The 25,486-nt window shown below is 60.7% G+C and overlaps 1 protein-coding gene across 6 annotated transcripts; it reads left to right on the top strand.

The window, feature by feature from the left end:
• The first annotated feature begins 987 nt into the window (after nt 1-987).
• On the top strand, nt 988-19,829 carry CDC42BPG (CDC42 binding protein kinase gamma). Of its 6 annotated transcripts, none has more exons than XM_030331577.1 (37): nt 988-1,233; nt 3,892-3,983; nt 4,065-4,148; nt 4,515-4,610; nt 4,950-5,098; nt 5,656-5,749; nt 5,961-6,161; nt 6,298-6,546; nt 6,982-7,061; nt 7,889-7,986; nt 8,075-8,155; nt 8,449-8,546; nt 8,638-8,817; nt 9,111-9,203; nt 9,347-9,468; nt 9,545-9,617; nt 9,847-9,953; nt 10,041-10,155; nt 10,382-10,530; nt 10,623-10,711; nt 11,022-11,074; nt 11,163-11,258; nt 11,365-11,424; nt 11,719-11,824; nt 12,112-12,245; nt 12,329-12,468; nt 12,569-12,650; nt 13,307-13,523; nt 14,343-14,405; nt 14,518-15,117; nt 16,082-16,266; nt 16,351-16,435; nt 16,565-16,685; nt 16,823-16,940; nt 17,111-17,237; nt 17,365-17,450; nt 18,466-19,829. In XM_030331577.1, the coding sequence occupies exons 1-37, from the start codon at nt 1,074-1,076 to the stop codon at nt 18,520-18,522; spliced, it is 4,740 nt and encodes a 1,579-aa protein (XP_030187437.1). In that variant the 5' UTR covers nt 988-1,073; the 3' UTR covers nt 18,523-19,829. The 6 variants fall into 6 exon arrangements, with proteins under 6 accessions (XP_030187437.1, XP_030187439.1, XP_030187438.1 ...); XM_030331579.1 differs by having other exon boundaries at nt 11,160-11,258; nt 16,169-16,266; nt 17,114-17,237; XM_030331578.1 differs by having other exon boundaries at nt 11,160-11,258; nt 16,169-16,266.
• Nucleotides 19,830-25,486: the final 5,657 nt, after the last annotated feature.

Genomic DNA, 25,486 nt, shown 5'->3' with positions numbered 1-25,486 from the left:
TGAGGGGGGAGGCAAATCCCCAAAGAGATCTTTTAATGGAAGAATTTGTTGTCTAAAGCCACTAAAATGCCCCACCCTTTGATCCCTCCTCTTGGACAGGCCCACAGTCCCATGGCGTCTGGTCCAGCCCAGCTGGAGACAGCTGGGCAGAAATCAGAAATGCCACTGGATAGAATCAGGCCCTCCCCTCAACCACCTCCTCCAGCCCAGCTTCCACCTCTCCTTGGCCCCTGTGTTCCAGGCCGGCCGCAGGCCTCGCTCCCGCCTATGCTTAAAAAGCCTGTGGTGGAGTTGCCAGCCCAGCCCCACTCCAGGGCTTCTCCATTCACCTTCGTCCTTCCCAAGCCTCAGTACGTCCATCTGCCAAATGGGTGTAACCATCCCTGCCTCGCCTACTTGCCTCCCTAGTCGGCTGTAACGACACAAATAAAATGAAATCAGAAACTAGCGAGGTTCCCCCCCTACCTCTTGCGGAGGGGATTGGGGGAGGGTGTGTGCCCAGCGCGGCCGGCATCCCAGGGAGAGAGGGGACTACAACTCCCATCCGGCTCCGGGGTCGCGGGCGTCTCCAGCCCCCTTTCCCAGGGGGTTGAGGGAAGTTGCACTGCCCCGGGCATCTCCCACCTAGGTTAGGGGCCGGCGAAAGCCCCGGTAGGGCTGGCTCTGGGGCCACGCGGAGACCTAGGTCGCCTTCCCGGCCCCGGGGGGAGACCACCCCCCTTGGCCCGGCCCAGTCAGGAGTTTACTCTTCGGGACCCGCCCCCCCACTTCCTGGCCGAGGGTTTGGCCCGCCCCCGCGCGCCTCCGCCCTCCCACCTTCACTTCCAGTCGCGTCTCCCATTGGCCGGCGCTCACCTGCCCGTCCGTCGGGGGGCGGGGCAGAGGGCGGGGCGCGACGCCCAGGTGTGGGCGCGCAGGAGGCCGCGAAGGAAGGTGACAGCGGGGAGGGCGGGAGGGGTGGGGGGAGGCCGCGCTAACGACCCGCGGACGGACGGACGGACGCACGGACGGACCGACGGGCCGGCATGCGGGCGGCCCGGCTCTAGCCCGGGTGCGGGGCTCCGGCTGCAGCTATGGAGCGGCGGCTGCGCGCGCTGGAGCAGCTGGCGCGGGGTGAGGCCGGCGGTGGCCCCGGGCTCGACGGCCTCCTGGATCTGCTGCTGGGGCTGCACCACGAGCTCAGCAGCGCCCCCCTCCGGCGGGAGCGCAACGTGGCGCAGTTCCTGAGCTGGGGTGAGTGGCCCGGGCTGGACCGAGGTGGGGTGGTCCGGGGGACACCGCGCCGGGACCCTCTCCCCCCCTCCCCCCCGCGCCCTTCGCCCCCAGACCCTCCCGCAGGGAGCGGCACCCCCACGGGTTCCCCGCGCAGAGCCCGCACCGGCCCTGACACGTGCCACCGGCCCCTTTGGGCCCTCCCAGCTAGCAGCACACCTTCCCCTCGCTCAGATTCACGCACACTCCTTCCCACTGACAGAGCCTGGCGTGTGTGCACAACACACAACTTACACGGACACACACAAACTCGGTCCCAAGTATAGACCCCAGACATGTGCTGCAGAGTCGCGTCAGGGACTCCTGGCTCACATGTCATATACCTCATGACCCTTGAGAACAAAGTCACACACGCAGAGCCTTGTGTGTGTCACCCACTGACACGCATGCTTCCTCAGTCTCCCACATACCACACAGACACACGCAGATACATACAGCTCAAGGAGAGATCCAGGGAGCCCCGCACTTCACCCGGAAGACCACCGGAGCCACACTGGCCATTGCATTATACACTTGCCTGCTTCCACTCACAGATCCGTAGGCACTGCACGCGTGGCAGACGTTCCCACAAACACACACTTCTATGTCTCCGCATGCAAGACCACCCCAAACGGGGCACCGGCACCAACCTCAGCCCCTTTGTCGGTCCGAGTCGCTGGCCAGGCTTCCTGAGGTCTATTTCCCAAAGCCAGGGAGGGGGGGCCCGGCTGGGGGTGGGTCTGCGCCCCTTCCTGGTTGACTCATCCGAGGCACCGGAAGTGGGTGACCTGGAGTAAACCTCAACCTAATGTGGGCACCCTCACCAGCCCCAGGCCTCCCTGGTTATGCCTGGCCAAACCCGTGGAGGAGGGCTGACGGGCCTGGCCTGGAGAGCGGGGTGAGGCAGGTGTTTGCCCAGTGGGTGACGAGCATCCCCAGAACTCCTTAGCTCTGGGCAGGTGCAAGGCCTGGCCTCGGCATGGTTGGGGGCCCGTGACACATGCCGGTGAGCTGGCCCCCAGCCCAGCCCTCTCCTCCAGGGTGAGGGCAGCCAGGAAGCCCCTGCCTCTGGTGCCTGCCACTGTCCCCGGGGACTTCTGCACCTTATTCATGTGTATCTGACAGTGTTGTCATCACCCGCTGTGACGCCCACGCGCGCGCGCGCGCGCGCGCGTGTGTGTGTGTGTGTGTTTGCACACACATGTGCTCCTCCCTGCCTGCCTCTGGCATCCCTGCCTGGGACCCCAGCATGGGGGCCTGTCTGTTGACATCTCCCGAGGTAACTGGCAGGGCGGTGACTCACTCTGCCCCTGCTCCAACTTGTCCCTGCTCCTGCCCAGAGCCCCCATTCCCTGCGGCAAGGCGAGGGGACTGGGCAGCCTGTCCCGGGAGCCTGGGTCCTCCTGACTCTAGGCCCCAGGTTTTGGTTCCCGTCTGGCGGATAGGGAGCCACCCTGGCCTCAGTTCCCCCCTGGAGCCCCGCGGTTGCTGCTCCCCAGCCGCACACACAGACCTGGGAAAGAGACAATTAATTTCTGTCACGAGGTTTCCACACCACCCCTGCTGCGGGGGTTCTGCCTGATAAACCTGTGGAGCAGCTCTCTGTCCCACCCACAGACCCGCCCAGCTGGCAGGGAGTTTACCTGCTGGCAGGGGGAAACTGAGGCGGAGAGCCAGTCTGCAGCTACCCCCGCCACCCCTACCGGTCACTCTTGCCTCCCTAAGTTTCCAGGCTCCAGTTCCCTCCCCCAGGCCTGTGGCTTCTCCAGGCCTGGAAAAGGCCTGGGACTGGCCGGAGATGCCTCTAAAGGGAGTATCAGGGACTGTGAGAGGAAGAGCTCCTTGGCCAGGTGAAGACCAAGTCCAGAGAGGGAGGCAGGGCCTAGAGTTGTTGGGCTGGTCAGGCCTGGAGGAGATCTCGAGTGTTTACCCCTTCAGGTGCCAGCGTCAGGCGCCAGGGAAAGGTTTTTTTGGCTCTGTTCTTGAGTCTTGTGAGAAGCTGGGCAGACCTATTTATGCCTCCAGACTGCGAAAGCCCCCCACACACAGGGAGCCCAAAGTGTGTCCTCCCAGGGCCCTGCAGCACCATATCTGACCTGTCCTCTGGGGCTGCCCCAGGCCTCACTCCCAGCCAGGTACCTCTGTGCCTACAGGGTCCCAAGACCAGGGCTCACAGCTCCCCAGTGGCAGAGAAGCCTCTCTGGGGACAAGGAATGTTGCCCGTCCAGTTTCCCAAGACAGGCCCAGGCCTGGTCCTGATAGGCGCCAGGAACTGGGAGCCGAGGGTGGGAATGGTATCCCCTTCCTCCCCAGGGTGACCTGGTCAGCCAGTATCCACCTGCAGGCAGGGAGGGATTACCAGTTCCATGGGCCCCTGGGATGAGGCCGCCTAGAGTCTGGGGACAGGGGTTCAGGGAACCGTTGATTTGGGGAGGTCTGGGGGCCAGGTGGTCAGCAAAGCCCGGACCCCCACCTTCCACACTTCCTACTCATGACCGAGTGGGTTGCAGCCCCTCTCAGCCCCTTGGCCAGAGGCCACCCCTGCCCCGGTGGGGGTTGCGGCTCCCGCTTTTCCCTAGGTAAGAGAGGGAGCTGGGGCCTCCCTGTAGGTTCCCTGAGCCCCACTCTGTGTCCCCTCAGCCGGCCCCTTCGTAACGAAGGTGAAAGAGCTGAGGCTACAGAGAGATGACTTTGAGATCTTGAAGGTGATCGGCCGAGGGGCCTTCGGGGAGGTGAGCAAAAGGCACGGGGTAGGTGGGAGGAGGGGGTTCGCACCCAGGCAGAGCTGACCCCGGTGCCCCCTGTGGCCTCAGGTCGCCGTGGTGAGGCAGAGGGACAGTGGGCAGATTTTTGCCATGAAGATGCTGCACAAGTGGGAGATGCTGAAGAGGGCCGAGGTCAGTGTGGGGTCCGATGGGAGTTGCGCACCCTACGAGTGGGCGGGGGGGAGGGTGTGCTGCCAGTGGGGCGTGCAGGGCATGCTAGGGAAGGGGCCGGCCTGGCCCCCGGGACGGGAGAGGATCCAACCACCAGCCTCCCCTATTGCTTCCCCACAACAAGCCTTTCTTAGAAGCTACTGTAGTTCCCATTTTCCTTACCGTAACACTGAGGCCCGGAGCCATGAAGCACAGGCCGTGGCTCACCCGGGCAACCTCTATCCAAGCTCCTAGACTTACCTAGTCTTCCTCCACCCCCTGAGCTGGTGAGGAGGGCTTCCTGGGCTCTGATCCCACCCCCGCCCCTGCTCCCCAAACCTGCTGCAGACTGCCTGTTTCCGGGAAGAGCGGGACGTTCTGGTGAAGGGGGACAGCCGCTGGGTGACCACTCTGCATTACGCCTTCCAAGACGAGGAATACCTGGTGAGGATACTCAGCGAGGGTGGGGGCTGTTGCCCGGGGACAAAGGAGGAGGGCCTTGGGTGCCAGGGGAGCTGGGTCCAAGGAGAGAGAGAGACACCCTTCCTACAGGGACCAAGAGGCTTCCACTGGCCACCCCTTGCTGGGCCCGGAGCCCCTGCCTGAGCTCTGCTGGGAGCCAGCTGCCCTAGAGCTGCTTGCTGGGAGACGGTCTTGCCTTCCCAGAACCCCTCGGGACCACGAGGAGGTGGGTGGGAGGCAGGGCCCTGGGGCAGATGCCCCCCACCCTCCTCCCTGTCTGATTCTTGCCCCCCCGCTCCCCCCCCCCCCAATCCCATCCAGTACCTGGTGATGGACTACTATGCCGGTGGGGACCTGCTCACTCTTCTGAGCCGCTTTGAGGACCGCCTTCCGCCCGAGCTGGCCCAGTTCTACCTGGCCGAGATGGTACTGGCCATCCACTCTCTGCACCAGCTGGGCTACGTGCACAGGTGGGGCCCCCGAAGCCCCTCCTGCCCTGACCAGCCCCTGGGGAAAGCTCTAGAGACAGCTGACAGTTGTTGAGCACACTCACCAAGCCCTATGCTGGGTGCTTCATGTGCACGATGCCTTTGAATCCTCAGGCCAAAAACCTCATGTGATGGGCACTGCTCTTGTCCCCACTTTACAGATGAGAAAGTCAGGGTTAGCACCGGTAAGCACCTGGCTTGAGGTGACCCAGCCGGTGGGCGCCCGGGTCGTGGTTTGCACCAGGCAAGTCTGACTCGTGTGTCCCCCACGACGTACGCTGCTGCCTCCGTGGCTCATCCTTATGGGTCCCTTTTCTCCACTAACCACCTTTTTCCCTCTTGGCACCCAGGAGGCCTGGCCACCAGCCTTCCCCCTCCCATGTACATGCACACACACTGGTCTTGTGGACTCGCAGGAACACGTGTGACAATATACACGCTGGTGTGTGCATGCGCCCATGCACTCATACCCCGGAATGTGCCAGAACACACACCTACACACACAGGTCAAGCCCCGCTCTCTCCCTGTGCTCCCTCAGGGATGTCAAGCCGGACAATGTCCTGCTGGACATGAACGGGCACATCCGCTTGGCTGACTTCGGCTCCTGTCTACGTCTCAACAACAATGGCATGGTAAGACCCCAGAGCAAGGGCTGGGGACACCCGGCCTGGAGAGCTGCCAGGGGTGGAAGGAAGAAGGCCTGGGTCTAGGCCCCAAGTGGGGTCACCGGGCCAGCTAAGCCTTAGAGAGTTGGGGTGTCAGGCCCAGGCTTGGGCCTGTGGTGAGGGGCTCTAGGGGCTCTAGCCAAGCCCAAGGTTGTTCTCGTGGCCCCCCCACTCCTAGGTGGATTCGTCAGTGGCAGTAGGGACACCGGACTACATCTCCCCCGAGATCCTGCAAGCCATGGAGGAGGGCAAGGGCCACTATGGCCCACAGTGCGACTGGTGGTCACTGGGAGTCTGTGCCTATGAGCTGCTCTTCGGGGAGACGCCCTTCTATGCTGAATCCCTGGTGGAAACCTACGGCAAGATCATGAACCATGAGGTCTGGCCGCCAGGCTCTGGGGTTCCGGGAGGGCAGCAGAGTCCCGAGTCCGCGTGGTTGGTATGCCCGCAGCTGGGGGTGGGATCCTGTACACCCACCTGCATCCCTCCACCCCACCCCCACCCCCCACCTACAGGACCACCTGCAGTTTCCCGCGGATGCACCGGACGTGCCGGCCAGCGCCCAAGACCTGATCCGCCAATTGCTGTGCCGCCAGGAGGAGCGCCTGGGCCGCGGGGGGCTGGATGACTTCCGGAACCACCCCTTCTTTGAAGGCGTGGACTGGGAGCGGCTGGCAACCAGCACTGCCCCCTACATCCCTGAGCTTCGCGGGCCTGTGGACACCTCCAACTTCGATGTGGACGATGACACTCTCAACCATCCAGTGAGTTTGGGCCCCGCTGCAGGAGGAAAACTGCCTGCCCCTTGCTGGCTGTGGGAAACCCCCAGAGGTTCTCCAGAGCGGTTGCTGGGCATAGGATGACGCCTTCACACCCCAGAGGCTCATGGGAATTGTGGTTCACGTGGGCCAGTTCACCTCTTCGGAGGTGGGTTGTGACAGGTGAAGGTCGTTTGACTTTGAGTGTCATTCTGTGAGCCAGAAGTCTTCCAAGGAGACTCCTGGAAGCACCTGGGAGGCCATGGCCGCAAGGGCTCATGGGAGTTGTAGTCTGTTTAGGTGGGGGCCGCGTCACCCACCTCGGTTCCATTCTTAGCAGGAAGAGGTTGGCACCCCCAGTCCCGGGGAGTCTCCTGGGTCTTGAGCCTCAGCTAGGAGCTATGCCTGTTGAGTCTGACGCTCCTTCCCCTCCTTCTGCAGGGGACCCTGCCCCCACCCTCCCACGGGGCCTTCTCGGGCCACCACCTGCCATTTGTGGGTTTCACCTACACTTCGGGCAGGTGAGTCTAGTCCTCGCATACCTAGTAGGAGGCTGGGGGCTGCCTGGCCTGGAACCTTGGGCAGGTAGCCCACTGGGACCCTGGGAAAGGGGCTGAATGGCCTGCCTGTTGCCTGGATGTGACAGGTGCTCAGGAAATGTGCTCTGAGTCCTCAGGAAGACAGACCCTGTGTCCTGAAATTGTGGCGAAGCCATGCCTATGCCCCCTGTGGGACCTGTCCTGCATTTGGCCCTTAGAGTACCCTCTACAGCAGGCTGAGAGTGTCATGAACTTGGAACCAGAGGCCTAGAGTTGAAAGGGCCCCTCCCAGCCCCCCAGCCACACTCTATGCCTCTGTAAAATGGGTGGGATGATCTAGTTCCATTTGAGGGGCTGGCCTGAGACCGCGGCGAGGTCTTAGGCGAGGAGGTGTTCTGAGGTGGAAGCAAATGTGTCTTGACCTGCACTCTGAGCACCCACCGTGTGCCAGGCACGGGGGTAGCTGGCCCAAATCACTAAGTTCTCTTCACTATCCTTGGAAGAGGGCCTGTTATCACCTCCAATTTCCTGTGAGGAGACTGAGGCTCAGATATGTTAGGTTCACACAGCTTAGAAGGGCCAGGGCTTGAACCCAGGTCTGGGGGACCTTGGGGTGCTGCCCACAGGTATTCCGGGGGCAGGGTCTGGTCCGGTTCGTTTGTTCCACCACAGAGCCCAGGGCTGGGTACAGAGCTGGGGCACGGTGGGTGTTTCTTGGATGAATGAATGACCGGCGCAGGAGGATGGAGGAGCCTTTGGGGGGTGGGGGGTGGGGTTTCCGCCAACATGTGTGGCCCTGCTCTCCCCAGTCCGGGCCCTGAGAGCAGCTCTGAGCAGCTGCCTGCCCTAGAGCGGAAGCTCCGTTGTCTGGAGCAGGAGAAGACGGAGCTGAGCCGGAAGCTCCAAGGTACCGGGGAACCAGCTGGAGCAGGGTGGGGTGGGTCTGACCCAGGACTAGCTACTCACCTATGGGTGCCCCCCCACCCCGCCCGCAGAGGCCCTGCAGGTGTCCTCAGACCATCGGGAGCTGGAGCGGCTACAGAAGGAAGTGCAGACTCTACGGCACAGGCTGTCAGGTACCCGGCCCCCCACGCCGCCCCGTCTCTCCCCCCTCCCCCCGACCCCTCCCCCCAGAGGCTGAGCTGCTTTCCCAGCACACCTGTATCCAACCCGGGTTCCAGTCCTGGCCCTACTCCGTGGATGAGGTGTGATCTTAGGGAAGTACCTTAAACTCTCCGAGCCTGCACGTAGAAAGTGAGCCAAGGAGACCCGCTCCCCGGGCTGTGGTGAGGGCTCTGGGAGATGCCGCACGCGGAGTGCCTGGCTGAGGCCGTCAATGCACGTGGGCCTCAGTGACAATTCCTGGCAGAGACGCCGAGGGGCAGCAAGGCCTCCTTATCCCAGACGGATGGTGGTAGCCCAGGCCGGGACTCGGACCTACGGCAGGAGAGAGACCGGCTCCTCCGGGTGAGGGCCTGGTGGGGTGGCTGAGCGGCCCAGGGCTCCACGGTGAGGAGGTCTGTGCCCTGACGCCAGGCCTTGCCCTCCGACCCCCCAGGAGCTGGCCGAGGCTCAGGCAGGGCTGCAGGCCCAGGCAGGGGAACTATGCAGAGCCCAGGAGCGGCAGGAGGAGCTGCTCCAGAGGCTGCGGGAGGCCCAGGAGAGAGAGGCAGCCACGGCCAGCCAGACCCAGGCTCTGAGCTCCCGGCTGGAGGAAGCCCAGGATACCAGCAGGAGGGTGAGTGATGGGGATGGGCGGGGACAGCAGCAGAGCACTGCCCCCGTGAACCCCAGTGTGGCCGTTGGGGGCCCAGGGAGCTCAGTGCTCAATGCTGGCAACACCACGTGCCTCTGCGCCCCCACTGGGGCTGGCTGAGGCCTGAGCGAGCGGATGAAGGTAGGGTGGGCCGGGCCAGAGCTCCCCTGCCTGCATTCCCGCTGTGCCTGGCGGGGCCCGAGAGTCTGTAGCGAGGCGGGCAGAGGGGTGGGATGGACAAAGTCAGCAGTGGCCGCCTCTGCACCTCGTCACAGCTGCAGGCCCAGGTGGCCACCCTGTGCCGGGAGGTGACACAGCTCCAGAGACAGCGGGAGCGAAGCATTGAGAAGGAATCTTTGCGGGTCAAGGTAGTGAGGTCTCACCCCCTTCCAAGTGGCGCTTCCCTTGGCCTGACCTCCTCCGGGCTCTCAGGGCCAGGCCTTTGTCCCAGGGGTAGAGTGGGCCATAGCTTCTCAGGCCCCTGCCCTGACCCCTCTCCGTGTCCCTCAAGACCATCCACGCCGCCTCTGAGACCAACGGCACGGGGCTGCCCGAGGGCGGGCCTCAGGAAGCGCAGCTGAGGAAGGAGGCGGCCGCCCTGCGTGTGCAGCTGGAGCAGGCCCGTGGCCACGGGTGAGCCGGGCAGCCCGGGCGGGGCGCGGGACGGGGGCCTGAGCTGGGGGCCGTCCCGTCACTCGCTCTTCCCCAGGCTGAGTGGGAAGGAGGAGGCTCTGTGCCGGCTCCAGGAAGAGAACCAGAGGCTGAGCCTGGAGCAGGAGCGGGTGAGCAGGGCAGACGGAGGGCAGACGGACCGACGGGCCGTGGGACAGATGTGGGGAGCCGGCAGGGTGGATGGTGCAGGCCGCCAGGGTCTCAGAGCAGGCTGTGTCCCCAGCCCCGCAGCACCCGCAGGTGGCCGGCAAGCCATGGCGGGTGAACGGGGGTGGACGCGGGCGGGGCTCGGGGGTGCCGGGCGCCCGGGGGCTGACCCATCTTGCTCCCGGGCCCCAGCTGGTAGCAGAGCTGGAGAGGGAGCAGCAGAGCAAGCAGCAGCTGGAGGGTGAACGGAGGGAGACGGAGAGCAACTGGGAGGCCCAGATTGCCGACATCCTCAGCTGGTGGGTGCCCGGGGGCTGGCGGGGAGGGGCTGGGCCCAGGCAGGGCTGAGGGCTCAGGCCGTGACCCGGAGCCCCCTTCCCAACCAGGGTGAACGATGAGAAGGTCTCAAGAGGCTACCTGCAGGCCCTGGCCACCAAGATGGCCGAGGAGCTGGAGTCCCTGCGGAACGTGGGCACCCAGACGCCCCCCACCCGGCCGCTGGTGAGCCCCGGGGGAGGGGCTGGCAGCAGCCTCACGTGGCAGGTGGGGACGCTGAGTCCACGGAAGATCAGTGACTCGCCTGAGCTCACAGCGGGGTCGGGGCCAGTCTAGGATCTTGAGTCTGGCCGGGTGGTGTGGACAGTCTGGCGGGAGAGGCCTCTGAGGCTGCCGGGGGCCCCGCCGCCCGACCCGGGGGCATCTCACGCGGGCGCCCCCTGGCCGCCAGGACCACCAGTGGAAGGCACGGCGGCTACAGAAGATGGAGGCCTCGGCCAGGCTGGAGCTGCAGTCGGCGCTGGAGGCCGAGATCCGGGCCAAGCAGAGCCTGCAGGAGCAGCTGACGCAGGTGCAGGAGGCCCGGCGGCAGGCCGACAGGTGAGGCCCGGGCCAGGCCCTGCACGAAGGGGCGTGGGACCCGCGAGGAGGCCTGTGCCGAGCCCTCAACCGGTCCCGTCCCCGCCCCGCAGCCGTCTGCAGGAGGCCGAGCAGCAGAGCCGGGGCCTGCGGCAGGAGCTGGCCGCGCTGCGGGAGGAGCTGCAGGCCCGGGGGCCAGCGGGTAAGTGGCCATCTGCATGCCGGTCCCGGAGCAAGTCCCCCACTCGAGCCTCAGGGTTCCCCAGGGGGTCCCCCGACAGCCTCGCGGGACCGTGGAGATGAGAGTTGTTGACTCTGCCGCTCACCTGGCTCTCTGTCGCCCGGCACTTACTGAGCACCCGCTGTATGCGTACCCACCGGGGCCTGCTGTCATTTCTCCATTTTACTGAGGTGGAAACTGAGGCTCCTGCCGGCCCCCAGTTCCCCAGGAACAAGCGTTAGGGCTGGGCCAGGGACCCCCACCCCCGGTGACCCGTGCTCTCTGTTTGCAGACACTAAGCCCTCAAATTCCCTGATTCCCTTCCTGTCCCTCCGGAGCTCAGAGGTAAGAGGGCCTGCAGGGGCTGGTTGGGAGGAGTCCCGGACAGAAGCCAGGGGCCTTGATTTCCACCCTTATCCTCAATCCCCAGAAGGATTCCACCAAGGATCCTGGCATCTCAGGAGAGGCCCTGAGGCCCGGTATGGAGCCCGAGCTGAAGCCAGAGGGCCGCCGCAGCCTGCGTCTGGGGGTGAGGACGGGCGGGAGTCCCGCATTTGGGGGACCGGGCCCCGCCTTCTGCCTGTGCCCCCCTCACCCGTTTGCTTGCCCCTCCCCCCCCCCCCCCCCCCCCGCAGGCTGTGTTCCCCAGAGCGCCCGCTGCTGTCACCACCCCTACAGAAGTTCCTCCCGCAAAGGTCTGCACCTAGAGGGGCGGGGCGGGGTGGGGGCACCCAGCCATTCTGCCGGGTCTCCAAGGACCTGCTTGAGTCCCTCTACGTGCATTAGTCATGGCTGGCAGACCACCCTGGGGACAGCGGCAGTGGCAATGAGTCTGAGTGCTGTGACAGACTCACTGGGGCTGGGTTCACACTGCCACTGGCTCATTCTCTGGTCCCACCTGACACTTCAGGGTGGCCTCGGGGGTGGGACGCAGGGACCCGGGAGGCCGTGGTCAGGCGTGGGTGATGAGCGTGTCCCCCTGTCCCCAGCCCGGCTCACACTCGCTGCGGCCCCGGAGCTTCCCATCCCCCACCAAGTGTCTCCGCTGCACCTCGCTGATGCTGGGCCTGGGCCGCCAGGGCCTGGGCTGTGACGGTGAGACCCCCCACCCCCACCCCACCCGCACGACTGCCTCCCATGTGCCAGCGCCCAGTCCCCTGGAGGAAGGAATGAATGGCCCGGATCCTGGCACATGCAAGCCTTCCTCTTGGTCTGGGCCTCATCTCCTGTTGCTCAATTTTTGTGGTTTTTTTTCTCACTTGACGGGGAATTGGTGACAGTCCAGGAGCCACCACAGCCTCAGGGAGGCGGGAACCCGAGTCCCGGTTCCAGGCTGTCCCCACCCAGCCTCACACCATCTGCCTTTCCTGCTTTCTCCACAGCCTGTGGTTACTTCTGTCACTCAGCCTGTGCCCCCCAGGCCCCGCCCTGCCCCGTGCCCCCTGACCTCCTCCGCACGGCCCTGGGAGTGCACCCCGAAACGGGCACAGGCACGGCCTACGAGGGCTTCCTGTCGGTGAGCTGGGGCTGGGGAGGGGGAGGCTGGCGTGGGCGGGCCGAGAGCCCGGCAGACCCCCCCCATGCCTGCCTTTCCCACAGGTGCCACGGCCCTCGGGGGTCCGGCGGGGCTGGCAGCGGGTGTTCGCCGCCCTCAGTGACTCCCGCCTGCTGCTGTTTGACGCCCCTGATCCACGGCTCAGCCCGGCCAGCGGGGCCCTCCTACAGGCGCTGGATCTGAGGTGGGTGCCAGGCAGTGGCCGGGGACGAGGGATGCGGGTCAGAGGGGAGGGAGGCAGCCAGGGGCAATGTGACCTCTGACCAGCTCCACGGACCTCCCAGGGACCCTCAGTTCTCAGCCACCCCCGTCCTGGCCTCTGATGTTATTCACGCCCAATCCCGGGACCTGCCACGCATCTTTAGGGTGAGTCCGCCTCCGTGTGGCCCTACTGCAGCCCCTTCTGTCTGTCTCCTTCTCCGTGGCTGCCCTCTTCACACACACACATATGCCACCTCGGTTGCCTCCATCCCACAGCACGGTGCACTTTCTGTACGCGAAGCTGCCCGCATCCCGCTGGCCTAGGGCCCTTCCGTGGCTTCCCGTCACCCTCAGGGTGCTCCTGACTGTGGCCTTGAGGCCTCACATTTCTGACCCTGAGCCTCTTTCTGCTCTGGACACACCTTGCTTTCTCCAGTTCCCAAAGTGCCCTCTAACCACGGGCCCCTCACATCCTGTTTCTGCTGTGCAGCCCAGGCCAGCCCCCAAGCTTCTCCCCGACCTGGATCATTCCTGGTGACTCCCCTCATCCCTTGGGCACTGGCAGAAATGTCTCTTCCCCTGGGGGTCCATCTTTTACTCTTGGCCCGGGTTGGGGATGCCCCGTCCTTCTCCCGCCACGGCACTGGTTCGGGGCCTGTCTGACCACCCTACTCCGTCTGGCTTATCACCCGCTGTAAGATGGCTCCTAGCGCTGTGCCCGGCAGCTCACGTTGGTGCGAACGAGCATCATCCGGTGGAGAGCAGGAGGGGGATGTCTGGCTCTCGGCCCACAGCCCTCCAGCCTGAGTCCCTGCCCACAGGTGACGGCCTCCCAGCTGACGGTGCCCCCTGCCATGTGCACCGTGTTGCTGCTGGCAGAGAGTGAGGCTGAGCGGGAGCGCTGGCTGCAGGTGCTGGGCGAGCTGCAGCGGCTGCTTCTGGACACGCGGCCAAGGCCTCGGCCTGTGTACACGCTCAAGGAAGCCTATGACAACGGGCTGCCCCTGCTGCCCCACGCGCTCTGCGCCGCCATCATCGGTGAGCCACATGCCGAGGGGCGCATCGCCCTGGGCGTGGTTCTGTGGGCAGCCTTAGCTAGGGGGCGGGGGGCTTGGCTTCTGCCACTCCATTTCTCTGTGCCTCAGATTCTGCTTTTTCTAAATGAGTCTTGAGTGAGTTGAAAAGAGCAAAGGCTCTAGCAAGAGACAGATGAGGGTTCCAGTCCCGGTGCTCTTACCGGCAGCGGGGTGGCCACAGGGAGCCTGGAAGCAGCCGAGCCTCACGCTGTCTCCTCTGGGGAGACCTCCGTGCTGACAGCCGGAGAAGTGAGGGAGCAGTGCCTCCTGGCTTCCCCTGGCAGTGGCCGGAGCCCCGAGCCAGCGCCTGCCCTGGAGAGCTGGGGCCTCCCCCTGCACTCAGAGTGGGAGCCCCTGGAGAGACTGTGTGGCTCCTCCAGGTCCTCTGTGTCAGTCGGGAGCTGGGGGGGACGAGGGCATTTATCGAGCAGGGACCGCTGTGAGCTGAACACTCACCCGGCGTTGCTTCAGCCTCAGAGCAGCTCTGGGAGAAAGGAACCATTACTGTCCCCACGTTATGCGAGGAGAAGCCAAGGCTCTGAGCGGTGACATGACTTACCCCGAAGCCCACAACTCAGGGTGGGGGCCTCTCGCCTGTGGGCCTTCCCCATTAGAGCCAGCCCAGACTTTGAGAGAGAAGCGGCCGGGGATGCAGGGACAGCGGGATGGCCATCCCTGTGTCCTCAGGGGAAACTGAGGCTCGGCAAGGACAGGCGGACTGCCTGGTCTCCGGCTGCCAGATGACCTCCCTGACCCCTGATTCTCTCCCTCCCTCTACTAGACCAGGAACGGCTTGCTCTGGGCACCGAGGAGGGGCTGTTTGTGATCCACCTGCACAGCAACGGTACGGGCCAGGGTGGGCCCGGGTGGGGGTCAGCCCCGGCGGGGAGAGAGGAGGATGGGCACGGGGCTGTTGTTCACCCTGCTGGTGACGCTCTCCCTCGCCGACCCCGAAGACATCTTCCAGGTGGGCGAGTGCCGGCGGGTGCAGCGGCTGGCCGTGAGCCCCACCGCGGGCCTTCTGGTTGTGCTGTGCGGCCGTGGCCCCAGCGTGCGCCTCTTCGCCCTGGCCAAGCTGGAGAGCGCGGAGGTGGCGGGTGCCAAGATCCCCGAGTCTCGAGGCTGCCAGGTGCTGGCAGCCGGGTGCATCCTGCAGGCCCGCACGCCCGTGCTCTGCGTAGCCGTCAAGCGCCAGGTGCTCTGCTACCAGCTGGGCCCGGGCCCAGGGCCCTGGCAGCGCCGCATCCGTGAGCTTCAGGCACCGGCACCCGTGCAGAGCCTGGGGCTGCTGGGCGACCGGCTGTGCGTGGGAGCAGCCGGGACCTTCGCACTCTACCCGCTGCTCAACGAGGCCGCTCCCTTGGCCCTAGGGGCCAGTCTGGTGCCCGAGGAGCTGCCACCATCCCGCGGGGGCCTGGGCGAGGCGCTGGGCGCCGTGGAGCTCAGCCTGAGTGAGTTCCTGCTGCTGTTCGCCACGGCCGGGGTCTACGTGGACAGCGCCGGCCGCAAGTCCCGCGTCCATGAGTTGCTGTGGCCGGCAGTGCCCACGGGCTGGGGTAAGGCCTGTGGGGGGTCAGCTTGGGCGGGGCCTGGCACCTACGGTGTGTCACACGTGTCAGAGGAAGACAGGGTCCTCCCGCCTGACCACACCCTGCTCTGTCCTCAGTGGATTGAGCCGGATCTTCCTCTCCCATGTCCCTGCTCATGCTCCTCCCCCAGCCTAAACTGTCCTTTTTATACCTGGCAAACTCTTAACCAGGTCCAGCCCCAATGCCGCCTCAAGGCCTGGAGTTGGAAGGCTCTCCGTAAATGACCACCATGATTTCTGTCATCGTCATTACTGCTCTCATGCTCCCTACCCCGCCTTCCCCCCGTCTCTGGCCCTTTGTTCCTCTTTGCTCCCCCACCTCTGTGTTCAGACCTCTGCCCTGCTGCTCTTAGCACCTTCCTATAATGACTGGTTTGGTACCGGGGCGGGGGGAGACTGCAGAATGGGCTGGGCCTGGTTTCTTCATCACATCCTGCACCCAGCCCGGGGAAGCACACCCTAGGGGCTACGAATGTTTGGAGGAAAGGGCAGTGAGGGAGTCCAACACATTCACAGGTAACTGGTGTGGTGGCGTGCTGGCAGACAGGGACCGGGCTCCCTTCATGACCGGCGGCTCTTCCGGCGCTGGGCCTGTGGATTGGGCGTAGCGCAGACGGTCTGTGGGAGTGGGAATCAGACTGCCCAGGGCCAGTTCCCAGCTCTCGCTCATCACTGGGTGACCTTGCCCATTACTTAGCTCTGGGGTTACATTCCATCATCTGTAAGTTAGGGATGATGGTCCTACCCGCCCAGAGTTGTTTGAGAAATAAAGGGGAAAAAATACGCCAAGTGGCTAGAACTATGCCCGGCATGCGAGTGCTCCAGGACTGTGATCTCTGATTTGTTGCGGAGGTTGGGTGGGGCAACCTGGAGTCTTCAGAAGAAGGTCCTCTGGTTGGGCGTGGAAGTTACTGTGCTGTGGCCGGGCACAGGGTGTTTCCGTGACACGGAGGAGGAAACAAGCCCGCGGAGGTGCCTGACTTGCCAGGGGCTGCACAGCACAGTGTCCTGCCCTGCAGGTTATGCAGCCCCCTACCTGACAGTGTTCAGCGAGAATTCCATCGACGTGTTTGATGTAAGGAAAGCAGAATGGGTCCAGACGGTGCCACTCAAGAAGGTGAGGGCCTGCCCAGATCCCCTGGCCCTGGACTGGGGGGGTGCAGTCGAGCAGCGCGGCTGACCTCCGTGCCTGCCGCCTCAGGTGCGACCCCTAAACCCAGAGGGCTCCCTGTTCCTCTTTGGCACGGAGAAGGTCCGCCTGACCTACCTCAGGAACCGGCTGGCAGGTAGGAAGTGCGTGGGCACGAGAGTACGGAGTGTGTGCGCGTTCGCGGGTGCGTGTGTGACCCTGAGCTCCAGCTGACGGGGACCCTGGGGACTTGTGAGCACCGTCCGGCTCTCTGCTCCTCCCACAGAGAAGGACGAGTTCGACATCCCCGACCTCACTGACAACAGCCGGCGCCAGCTGTTCCGCACCAAGAGCAAGCGCCACTTCTTCTTCCGCGTGTCGGAGGAGCAGCGGCAGCAGCGGCGCAGGTGCGCGTGCGCGGTGCGCCGGCGGGGCGGGGGCTCGCGAGCTGGGGACGGGGCGAGGCACGGGGGCGTGTCCGTGTCGGGAGAGGGCGGGGGAGGCGTCCCCTTCGCCGCCGCCCCTACTCTCCCTCCGCCCGCAGGGAGTTGCTGAAGGACCCCTTTGTGCGCTCCAAGCTCATCTCACCGCCCTCCAACTTCAACCACCTGGTGCACGTGGGCCCCACGGACGGGAAGCCCGGCGCCAGGGATCTGCCCCCGGTGAGTTCTCCGAGACCAATCAGAAGCGTCCCTGGTGAGGCTCAGCCAATCACCGACCTTTCCGAGACGCCTGCCCCAATCGCAGCCCCCTGCTTCCCTGGGACCCGGGACCTCCGCGCGTCTAGGCTGGGGGTCCCCTGCGGTCGCAGCCCTTCGGTGCTGTCCCCCAGCAGGCTCCAGGAGGGAAGGGCCGAGGTACCCGCGGCTCCGGCCCGCAGCGTCCCCACAGCTTCTCGGAGGCCTCGAGGCGGCCAGCCTCTGTGGGCAGCGACGGGCTCACTGGAGACGCGGACGCCAGTAAGGACAGCCCCGCTCCCGCTGCTTCCATTGCCTCGATTTCCCTCCCCAAAGTTTACACCCCCTTTGGACTCCTCAAATTTGACCTTGGATTTTTGTCCCCTTCCTCATCCTGCTCCTGGAACAGTGAAGAGGAAGCCTTGGACCTCTCTGTCCAGTGAGTCCGTGTCCTGCTCCCAGGGATCTCTGAGCCCCGCCGACTCCCTGATACAGGTGAGCCGGTGGGGGCTTTTCCCTCCTCTGTTAAAGGACAGGTAGTTCTGTTCTGTGCTAGGCCCACCTCTGGGACCTGAAGCCAGAGAACAGGCTGAGCCCTTCCCCACCCTGGATCCTAAGGGAAGCAGACTCGCCCCACAGTGGGGCCCCAACAGAGGCGTAGAGGCAGGTTGGCCTCGGTGGAAATTTTGGTTCTGATGTCCCAGGCATGTGGCCCTGGGCGAGATGTCCAGCCTCCCTGAGCTTATTTCACCTACAAAATGAGGTTATTATTTCAGATTATTACGTAAGTGATGGCTGTATGAGGTGATGATTACTTCAGCGGGGTGCCTGGCACATGGGGGGAGTGCCACCGAAGGGGAGCTCTTTAGAGGCCCAGCCTGAGGTGGAGGGATCAGAGGAGGGGGGAAGGGGAACAGGGGAAGGAAGACGTAAGAGGAGCTGGGAAGGCTCCCACGCACCCTCCAGCCACTTCTCCACCGTCACCCTAGCTTTAGCCACACCAAACCACTCCGATCCCCAGGGACTTACCATATTCTTCCACACCCTCAGGCTCTTGCCCCTGCCGTCCCCCCTGCTTTGAATGTCCTTCTATTAACATTCAGGCCACCCTCAACGCTCTGTGCTAATGCTGTCCTAGGGCCTCCCTAGGGCCTGTGCCCTGCTCCTTCCACCTCTCTGTGTCAGTCCTTCTGTGCTGTGGCTTTCTTCTGGATACTAGCCCTCCTCCCCCAACCGCGGGCTCCTTGAGACTGAGGTCAAGTGTGTCTTCGCCTAACATAAAGCATGTTTGTTGGTTGATGAAGAATGGAGTAAAGTAAATGAGCAAAGGGACTTCGATTTGGGCTTAAGGGATATTAAATTGGAGCTCCCCAAGTTCTTCTCATGTAGCCCTACCCCGATCTCATACCTCCTCCAAGGGCCTCCCTGCAGCAGGTGATGGGTCGGGGGAAGACCTCTGGGAGGCACTGGTCTGGTGAGGAAAGGGTCCTTCCTTCTGTTTCCCCTCCAGGTCTCAGAACGGCCCCGGAGCCTGCCCCCAGCCCCTGAATCAGAGGGTTCCCCTTGACACCCTCTGGCAGGGCCCACCCCAATCCCAGGACTGAGACACATGAGTGAGCAAAGAGCTTGAGGAATGCCATGCTCCGGCTGGCCCGGGATGTGTGGAAATTCGGACTCAGGAAGGGCCTGGGCTGGACAGCGACTCAGAGGCTGGCCTGGGTTCCCAGGACCCAGGAGACCTGACTCTGAGCCATCATCCTGCCTTTCCCCTCTGCTCCCGGCCCCTACCTTTGCTAGCCACTGGGAATAGAATGGCCCCCTTTTCTGCCCTGGGGGCCCCTCTGCCCCTTGAGTCCAGGGGTAATTGTGCCAAAGTTCTCCTTCCCAGTGTCAAGCCTCAGGAAGCCTTAAGCAAGAGTCGGGGTGGGGGTGGGTCTCTGGCGGCAATCTGGGGTCTTGGCAAGGCACTGTCCAGCCCCCAGGTGAGGCCGAGGTGGGGCATATCACGGCCTCTGCTCAAGGCTGAGGTAGGAAAGACGGACTCTGATCCAAAGGAAAGGAGGGTGGGGTGCCTGGCCGGCTCAGTCAGCAGAGCCTGCGACATCTGATCTAGGGGGTGTGAGTTCGAACCCCATGTTGGGTGTAGAGATTACTTAAAAATTTAAAAAAAAAACCTTTTTTTTCAAAGGAAAGAAGGGTAGACAAGGAGCAGGGAAGATGTAGGTGAAGGAGGCTGTAGGTGAAGAAGGTGAGAGAAGGAAGTAGAAGAGACAGTGCTAGTGGCTGGCAGGAGGAGGAGAAGGAGGGGGAGGAGGAGGAGGGGGAGGAGCGGGGAGGGGAGGAGCAGTGAAGAGGTGCAGAGAGCGGATGGGAGCTGGGAGAAGAACACTACTGATAGCCTGAGGGGCCTTTCTCTCTGGGGAGGAGCTCGGTGGGGTTGGGAACAGAGAGGGGCCCTGTGAGCCAAATGACATTGCATCTAATCCGCCCGGGGTTGGGGGGGTGGGTGGGGAGATCATTCCTAGACAGGGACAGGACAGGGAGGGTATTTATAAAGGCTACTTGGTGGTCGATGGCACCTGATGGGGGCCACTGGAGGGTCTCCAGGCACACTCTGGCCCTTCCCGGAAAGGGGGGTGGTCCTTTTTCCCAAAGCCTCCGCCACCTGTGTATTAGGGGATCATAGGGGGCATTTTATTATTGATCACAGTCACTATTATTGTTATTATATTACTATTTTTATTAAACGTCCCTCTGCTGACAAGTGGGGGGCAAAATAAGTATTTATCTCCTCAAACGCCATATTCCCGGGAGGGATTGACCCTAACGCTCTGTGAGTCAGTACGAAACCAATAAAGACAACTTTTTAAGCTTCTGGCCTCCATGCCTGGATCTGTTCTGCTGGGGTGCAGAAAATGGGGGGGAATCAGAGACGGAGGGAGCCATGGGGATGTCGGGGGCGGTCAAAGACTGAGTAGTCTTCCCCAGATTTTCAGGAATCCTATGACACATGCAAACAGTTTAGTAGCAAAGGGACAGCTTACAAAAGTGTGGCCATGATAATGGAAACCACCACCGAGGAGTGGCAGGGCCCCCGAGCCCTAACAGCGGTGGGGAGCTGTTACCACCACCGGGCCACCTGGCAGGAAGGGGCAGTGGTGTCACCTGACAGGAGCTGTGGCCCTCAGTAGAACTCGGCTACGGTTGAGCAGAAAGGCAGCAAGCCCAGGGAATAAACTCCTCGGACCTCGCTCTGCTCCCTCCCTCAGTCTCCTGCCTCCCTTCATCCAAACACCAGCAGCAACCAGAGGACCCTAGAGCTCAGTCACTGCAGCCAGTGGAGGGCAACCTTGGGGGCACAGAGCTGGGTGGAAGGAGATCTGGAGGGCACACTAAGGGTATCCAGCACTCTGTTGCCCCACCCAGGCTGGGAGGCTTGGGAGGCAAGAGGGGGCCTGGGAGGTGCCTCATTTGGTCTTAAGCTCAAGTGTCCCTCGCTGAGCAGGAGCCAGGCCTTGAGGCTGAGCCGGATGAGGAAGGAAGGTATGGCCTGGGCCCTGGGATCAGGGCAGGCCTGGGCAACTGTTGGCTTTGCCCTGAGACTCATGGCCAACCCTAAACTGGGGAAAGGCCCAAGAAGGGAACCCAGCCTCCCATCTAGTGGGAGACAGGGAATTCCAGCCTTGAGAGTCAGACAGCCCGAGTTCTAGTCTAGCTGTGCATTCATGGACAAGTTACCTGACCTCCCTCAGCTTCAATATTCCCATCTGTAAGTGGGGCTCATAAAGCCCACTTCATGGGAGGTCCTGGCAAGATTCTGGCGCAATGAGTGTAAAATGCCTTCAGCCCCCTCAGGAAATGTTTGCTTCTGCCTGTTGCGATGCAGAACCCCAAAGAGAGGGCCCAGGGCAGGGACGCTGAGGGCCCTTGCAAACTAAGGCTCCCAGCCATCTTCTCCAAATTGGGGAAATGACGGCCTCCCAGACACTCAGCAATGATTTAGCCAAAAGATTGTCACGTTTTTGAAAAATTAACTTTCTCCCAGGGTGCCTGACCGGCTCAGGAGGTAGAGCATGTGACTCTTGATCTCGGGGTTGGGGGTTTGAGACCCACGTGGGCATAGAGGTTACTTAAAAAGAAAATCTTAAAAAAAAAAAAAAATGGGCTCAGTCAGTTGAGCGTCTCAATTTTGGCTCAGGTCATGATCCCAGGGTCGTGGGATGGAGCCCCGCGTCGTCGGGCTCTGCACCGAGCATTGGAGCCTGCTTGAGATTCTCTATATCTCTCCCTCTGCCCCTTTCCCCTGCTCACGCTCTCTCTCTCCCTCTCTCTAAAATAAAATTAAAATAAAGTAATCATAAACAAAAAATAAATAATAAACATTAATTTTCTCCCCGTGTTTTATGTTGACAAATTTCAAACCTACAAGAAGATCAAAAGAATATGAGCCCCTTGGGGCACCTGGGTGGCTCAGGCAGTTGAGTGTCCGACTTCGGCTCAGGTCACGATCTCGCGGTCTGTGAGTTCGAGCCCCGCGTCGGGCTCTGTGCTGACAGCTCGGAGCCTGGGGCCTGCTTCGGATTCTGTGTCTCCCCCTTTCTCTGCCCCTCCCCTGCTTGTGCTCTGTCTCTCTCTGTCTCAAAAATAAATAAAAACATTAAAAAACAAAAAGAATATGAGCCCCTTGTACTCTTCGCCTATACTCACCCATTGTTAGCATTCTGCTGCCTCTGCTTTACCTCCGTATCTATCAATGTCTACATATATACACGTACATAACGTATTCTGCTACCATTTGAAAGTAAGTTACAGACGTCTTGAACCTAAATACTTCAGGGACATCTCTTAAAAATAAGGAACCACCAGAAGCCACTGTTATCGTCTCGAGAGTTTTCATACTGATACAACAATACCATCTAATGACAATCTGTTATGGGATATACTGTGATCCCCCCAAATTCATATGTTGAAGTCCTAACCCCAAATACCTCCATACATGACCTTCCTATGAAATACAGTCATTGAAGATGTAATGAGTTAAAATAGTTCATCAAGGTGGGCACTGATCCGACATGACTGGTATCCTTTAAAAAGAGGGGAGCTTAGGGGCGCCTGGGTGGCTCGGTCGGTTGGGCGTCCGACTTCGGCCCAAGTCATGATCTCGCAGCTCGTGAGTTCGAGCCCCACATCAGGCTCTGTGCTGACAGCTCAGAGCCTAGAGCCTGCTTTGGATTCTGTGTCTCCCTCTCTCTCTCTGCTCCTCCCCCACTCGCACTCTCTCTCTTTCTCTCAAAAAATGAAAAAACGTTAAAAAAACATATTTTTTGAATAATAAAAGGGGGGAAGCTGGGGCTGCCTAGCTGGCTCAGGCAGTAAAGTATACAAATCTTTTTTTTTTTTTCAATCTTTACTTTTGAGAGAGAGAGAGAGACAGAGAGAGAATGACAGTGTGAGAGAGGGAAGGAACAGAGAGAGAGAGGGAGACAGAATCCGAAGCAGGCTCCAGGCTCCGAGCTGTCAGCACAGAGCCTGACGTGGGGCTCGAACTCACGGACTGTGAGATCATGACCTGAGCCAAAGTCGGACGCTTAACTGACTAAGCCACCCAGGCGCCCCTAGAGTATACAACTCTTGATCTTGGGGTCGTGAATTTGAGCCCAACGTTGAACACAGAGTTTATTTAAAATACAAACTTTTCTAATTAAAAAAGGGGAAACTTGGGCACAGACACACACACACAAGGAGAGGACCACGTGATGATGCAGGCAGAGATCAGGGTGATGCTTCCACAAGTCGAGGACCCCCAAAGGTTGCCAGCAAACCCCCAGCAGCCGGGGAGAGGTCTGGACCGGATTCTCCTCACAGCCTCAGAGGGAACCAGCCCTGCCCATACCTTGGCCTCAGCCGTGCAAACTCCAGATGGACAGACAAGACATTTCTGTTGTTTAAGCCGCTCGGTTCATGGTACAACCGTGGCATAAATGTTCTTTATGGACTTTTCAAAAAATCGAGGATTTAATTCTGGATCACATGTTGCATTTGGTCGTCCAGGCTCAATTTCCTTTCACGAGGAGCAACTGGCCGCCTTGTTTTTGTTGCCTCCCTGATATTAACATGGTCTTAAGGGTCCAGGCCAGTTATTTTGTACGACGGCCTGTGATTTCCATTTGTCTGATGGTTCCCCCTGAAATTCATATTTTACTTTTTTGTCAAGAATATTACCTAGATGGGGCACCTGGGAGGCTCGGTCAGTTGAGTGTCCGACTATGGTTCGTGAGTTCGAGCCCCACGTCGGGCTCACTGCTGTCAGTGCAGAGCCCGCTTTGGAGCCTCTGTCCCCCTTGGTCTCTGCCCTCCCCCACCAATTCACGCTCTCTCTCAAAAATAAAGAATATTTAAAAAAAAGAATATTACATAGCGGATGCTATTTTAAATCAATTTTAATTACAATACTTTTTTTTTTTTTTTTTTTTTTTTGTAAATTAGAGGTGAGTTCCCCTTTGACTCTCTCCCTTCTCCCCATAAGGTTAGGTTATGGCGTTGGGTGCCATATATATCTGTACATATGTACTGGCAGACATCAAGAGGGACCACCCTCCGCCAGCCTCCTTGCTTCCATCGGTGGAAATCAAGTGAGAGCCTCGGGACCCTTCATGCCCTTGGCAGGAAGCTCTTGCCCTCTGTGCCCTCACGCTCACACCTGGCTCCCTGGCTCACTCCTGCTTCAGGACCATCAGAACGCGTCCTGCAATTCCCTCCTCTTGAAGAACACCACCACAAAAGGACCTATTGGGACCTCGTCAAGATAAAAAGCTTCTGCACAGCAAGGGAAACAATCGACAAAACTGAAAGGCAACCGACAAATGGGAGAGGATATTTGCAAACGACATATGGGATAAAGCGTTCGTAGCAAAAAATCTGTAAAGAACTTACCAAACTCCACCCCCAAAAACCAAATAATCCAGTGAAGAAAGGGGCAGAAGACATGAATGGACACTTTTCCAAAGAAGACATCCGGATGGCCAACTGACACATGAAAAGATGCTCAACGTCACTCATCATCAGGGAAAGACAAATCAAAACCACATTGAGACACCACCTCACGCGGGTCAGAGTGGCTAAAATGAACCACTTAGGAAACAACAGACGCCGGCGAGGATGCGGAGAAACGGGAACCCTCTTGCACTGTTGGTGAGAATGCAAACTGGTGCGGCCGCTCTGGAAAAACAGTGTGGAGGTCCCTCAAAAAATTAAAAATAGAACTACCCTATGACTCGGCAATTGCACTCCTAGGAATTTATCCAGAGGATACAGGAGTGCTGATTCGTAGGGGCACACGTACCCCAATGTTTATAGCAGCGCTTTCAACAATAGCCAACTTATGGAAAGAGCCCAAATGTCCCTCAACTGTAGAATGGGTAAAGATGTGGCATATATATAAAATGGAATACTACTCGGTGGTGAAAAATGATGAAATCTTTCCATTTGCGACAACGTGATGGAACTGGAGGGTATCATGCTGAGTGAAGAAAGTCAGTCAGAAAAAACAGATAACATATGTTTTCACTCATCTGTGGAATTTGAGAAACTTAACAGAAGACCATAGGGGAAGGGAAGGAAAAATAAGTTACGAACAGGGAGGGAGGTAAACCATAAAAGGCTCTTAAAGACAGAGAACAGGGACACCTGGGTGGCTCAGTCAGTTAAGCATCCGACTCTTGGTTTCGGCTCAGGTCATGATCTCACGGTCTTGTGGGTTTGAGCCCCGCGTCAGGCCCTGTGCTGACAGCACGGGGCCTGCTTAGGATTCTCTCTCTCTCCCTCTCTCTCTGCCCCTCCCCCCCTCACGCTGTCTCTGTCTCTCTCAAAACACATAAACTTTAAAAAAATATTTTAACAGAAAGAGAGAACACACTGAGGGTTGATGGGGGTGGGAGGGTGGGGAAAATGGTGATGGGCACTGAGGAGGGCACTTGCGGGGATGAGCGCTGGGTGTTGTCCGTAAGCGATGAATCATGGGAATCTACTCCCAAAGCCAAGACTACACTGCCCACCCTGGATGTTAGCTAACTTGACAATAAGTTATTTAAAAAAAAAAAAAATACTGGTTACGTATAACAACGACGACGCAACACCCTCCTTTGACCCCCTTCCCTCCCCCCCCCCCCCGGCTGCCATCTTGTTTTTCTCCTGTCTGTGCCACAAAGCTCCCTGAAAGAGTTGAGGATTGGCACTGTCTCCAATTCCTTTCCTCTCGTTTTTCTTAAGCCCAGTAACTTCAGGCTTTTGCTCCCCAAACTGCTCTTCGTGTGGCCTTCAGGAGTTTGCCCTGAGCCACATCCAGTCAGTCTTGGCGGGCTCAGCTTGCTGACCTACGAACGGCGTCTAACACTGTCAGTCCCTACCTCTGCCTCGGTGCACGGTCTTCTGCACAGCTGCTGGTCTGGTTCGCTTCCTACCTGTCTGGCCAACCTCCTCTGCTGGTTCCTCCTGGTCTCCTAATCTCCGTATGACGAAGTATCCCAGAACTC

The sequence above is a fragment of the Lynx canadensis genome, chromosome D1 (genome assembly GCF_007474595.2).
Source record: "Lynx canadensis isolate LIC74 chromosome D1, mLynCan4.pri.v2, whole genome shotgun sequence".
Taxonomy (NCBI): Eukaryota; Metazoa; Chordata; class Mammalia; order Carnivora; family Felidae; genus Lynx; species Lynx canadensis.
The sequence above is the reverse complement of the archived record's forward strand: the minus strand, read 5'-3'. Positions and strand labels throughout refer to the sequence as shown.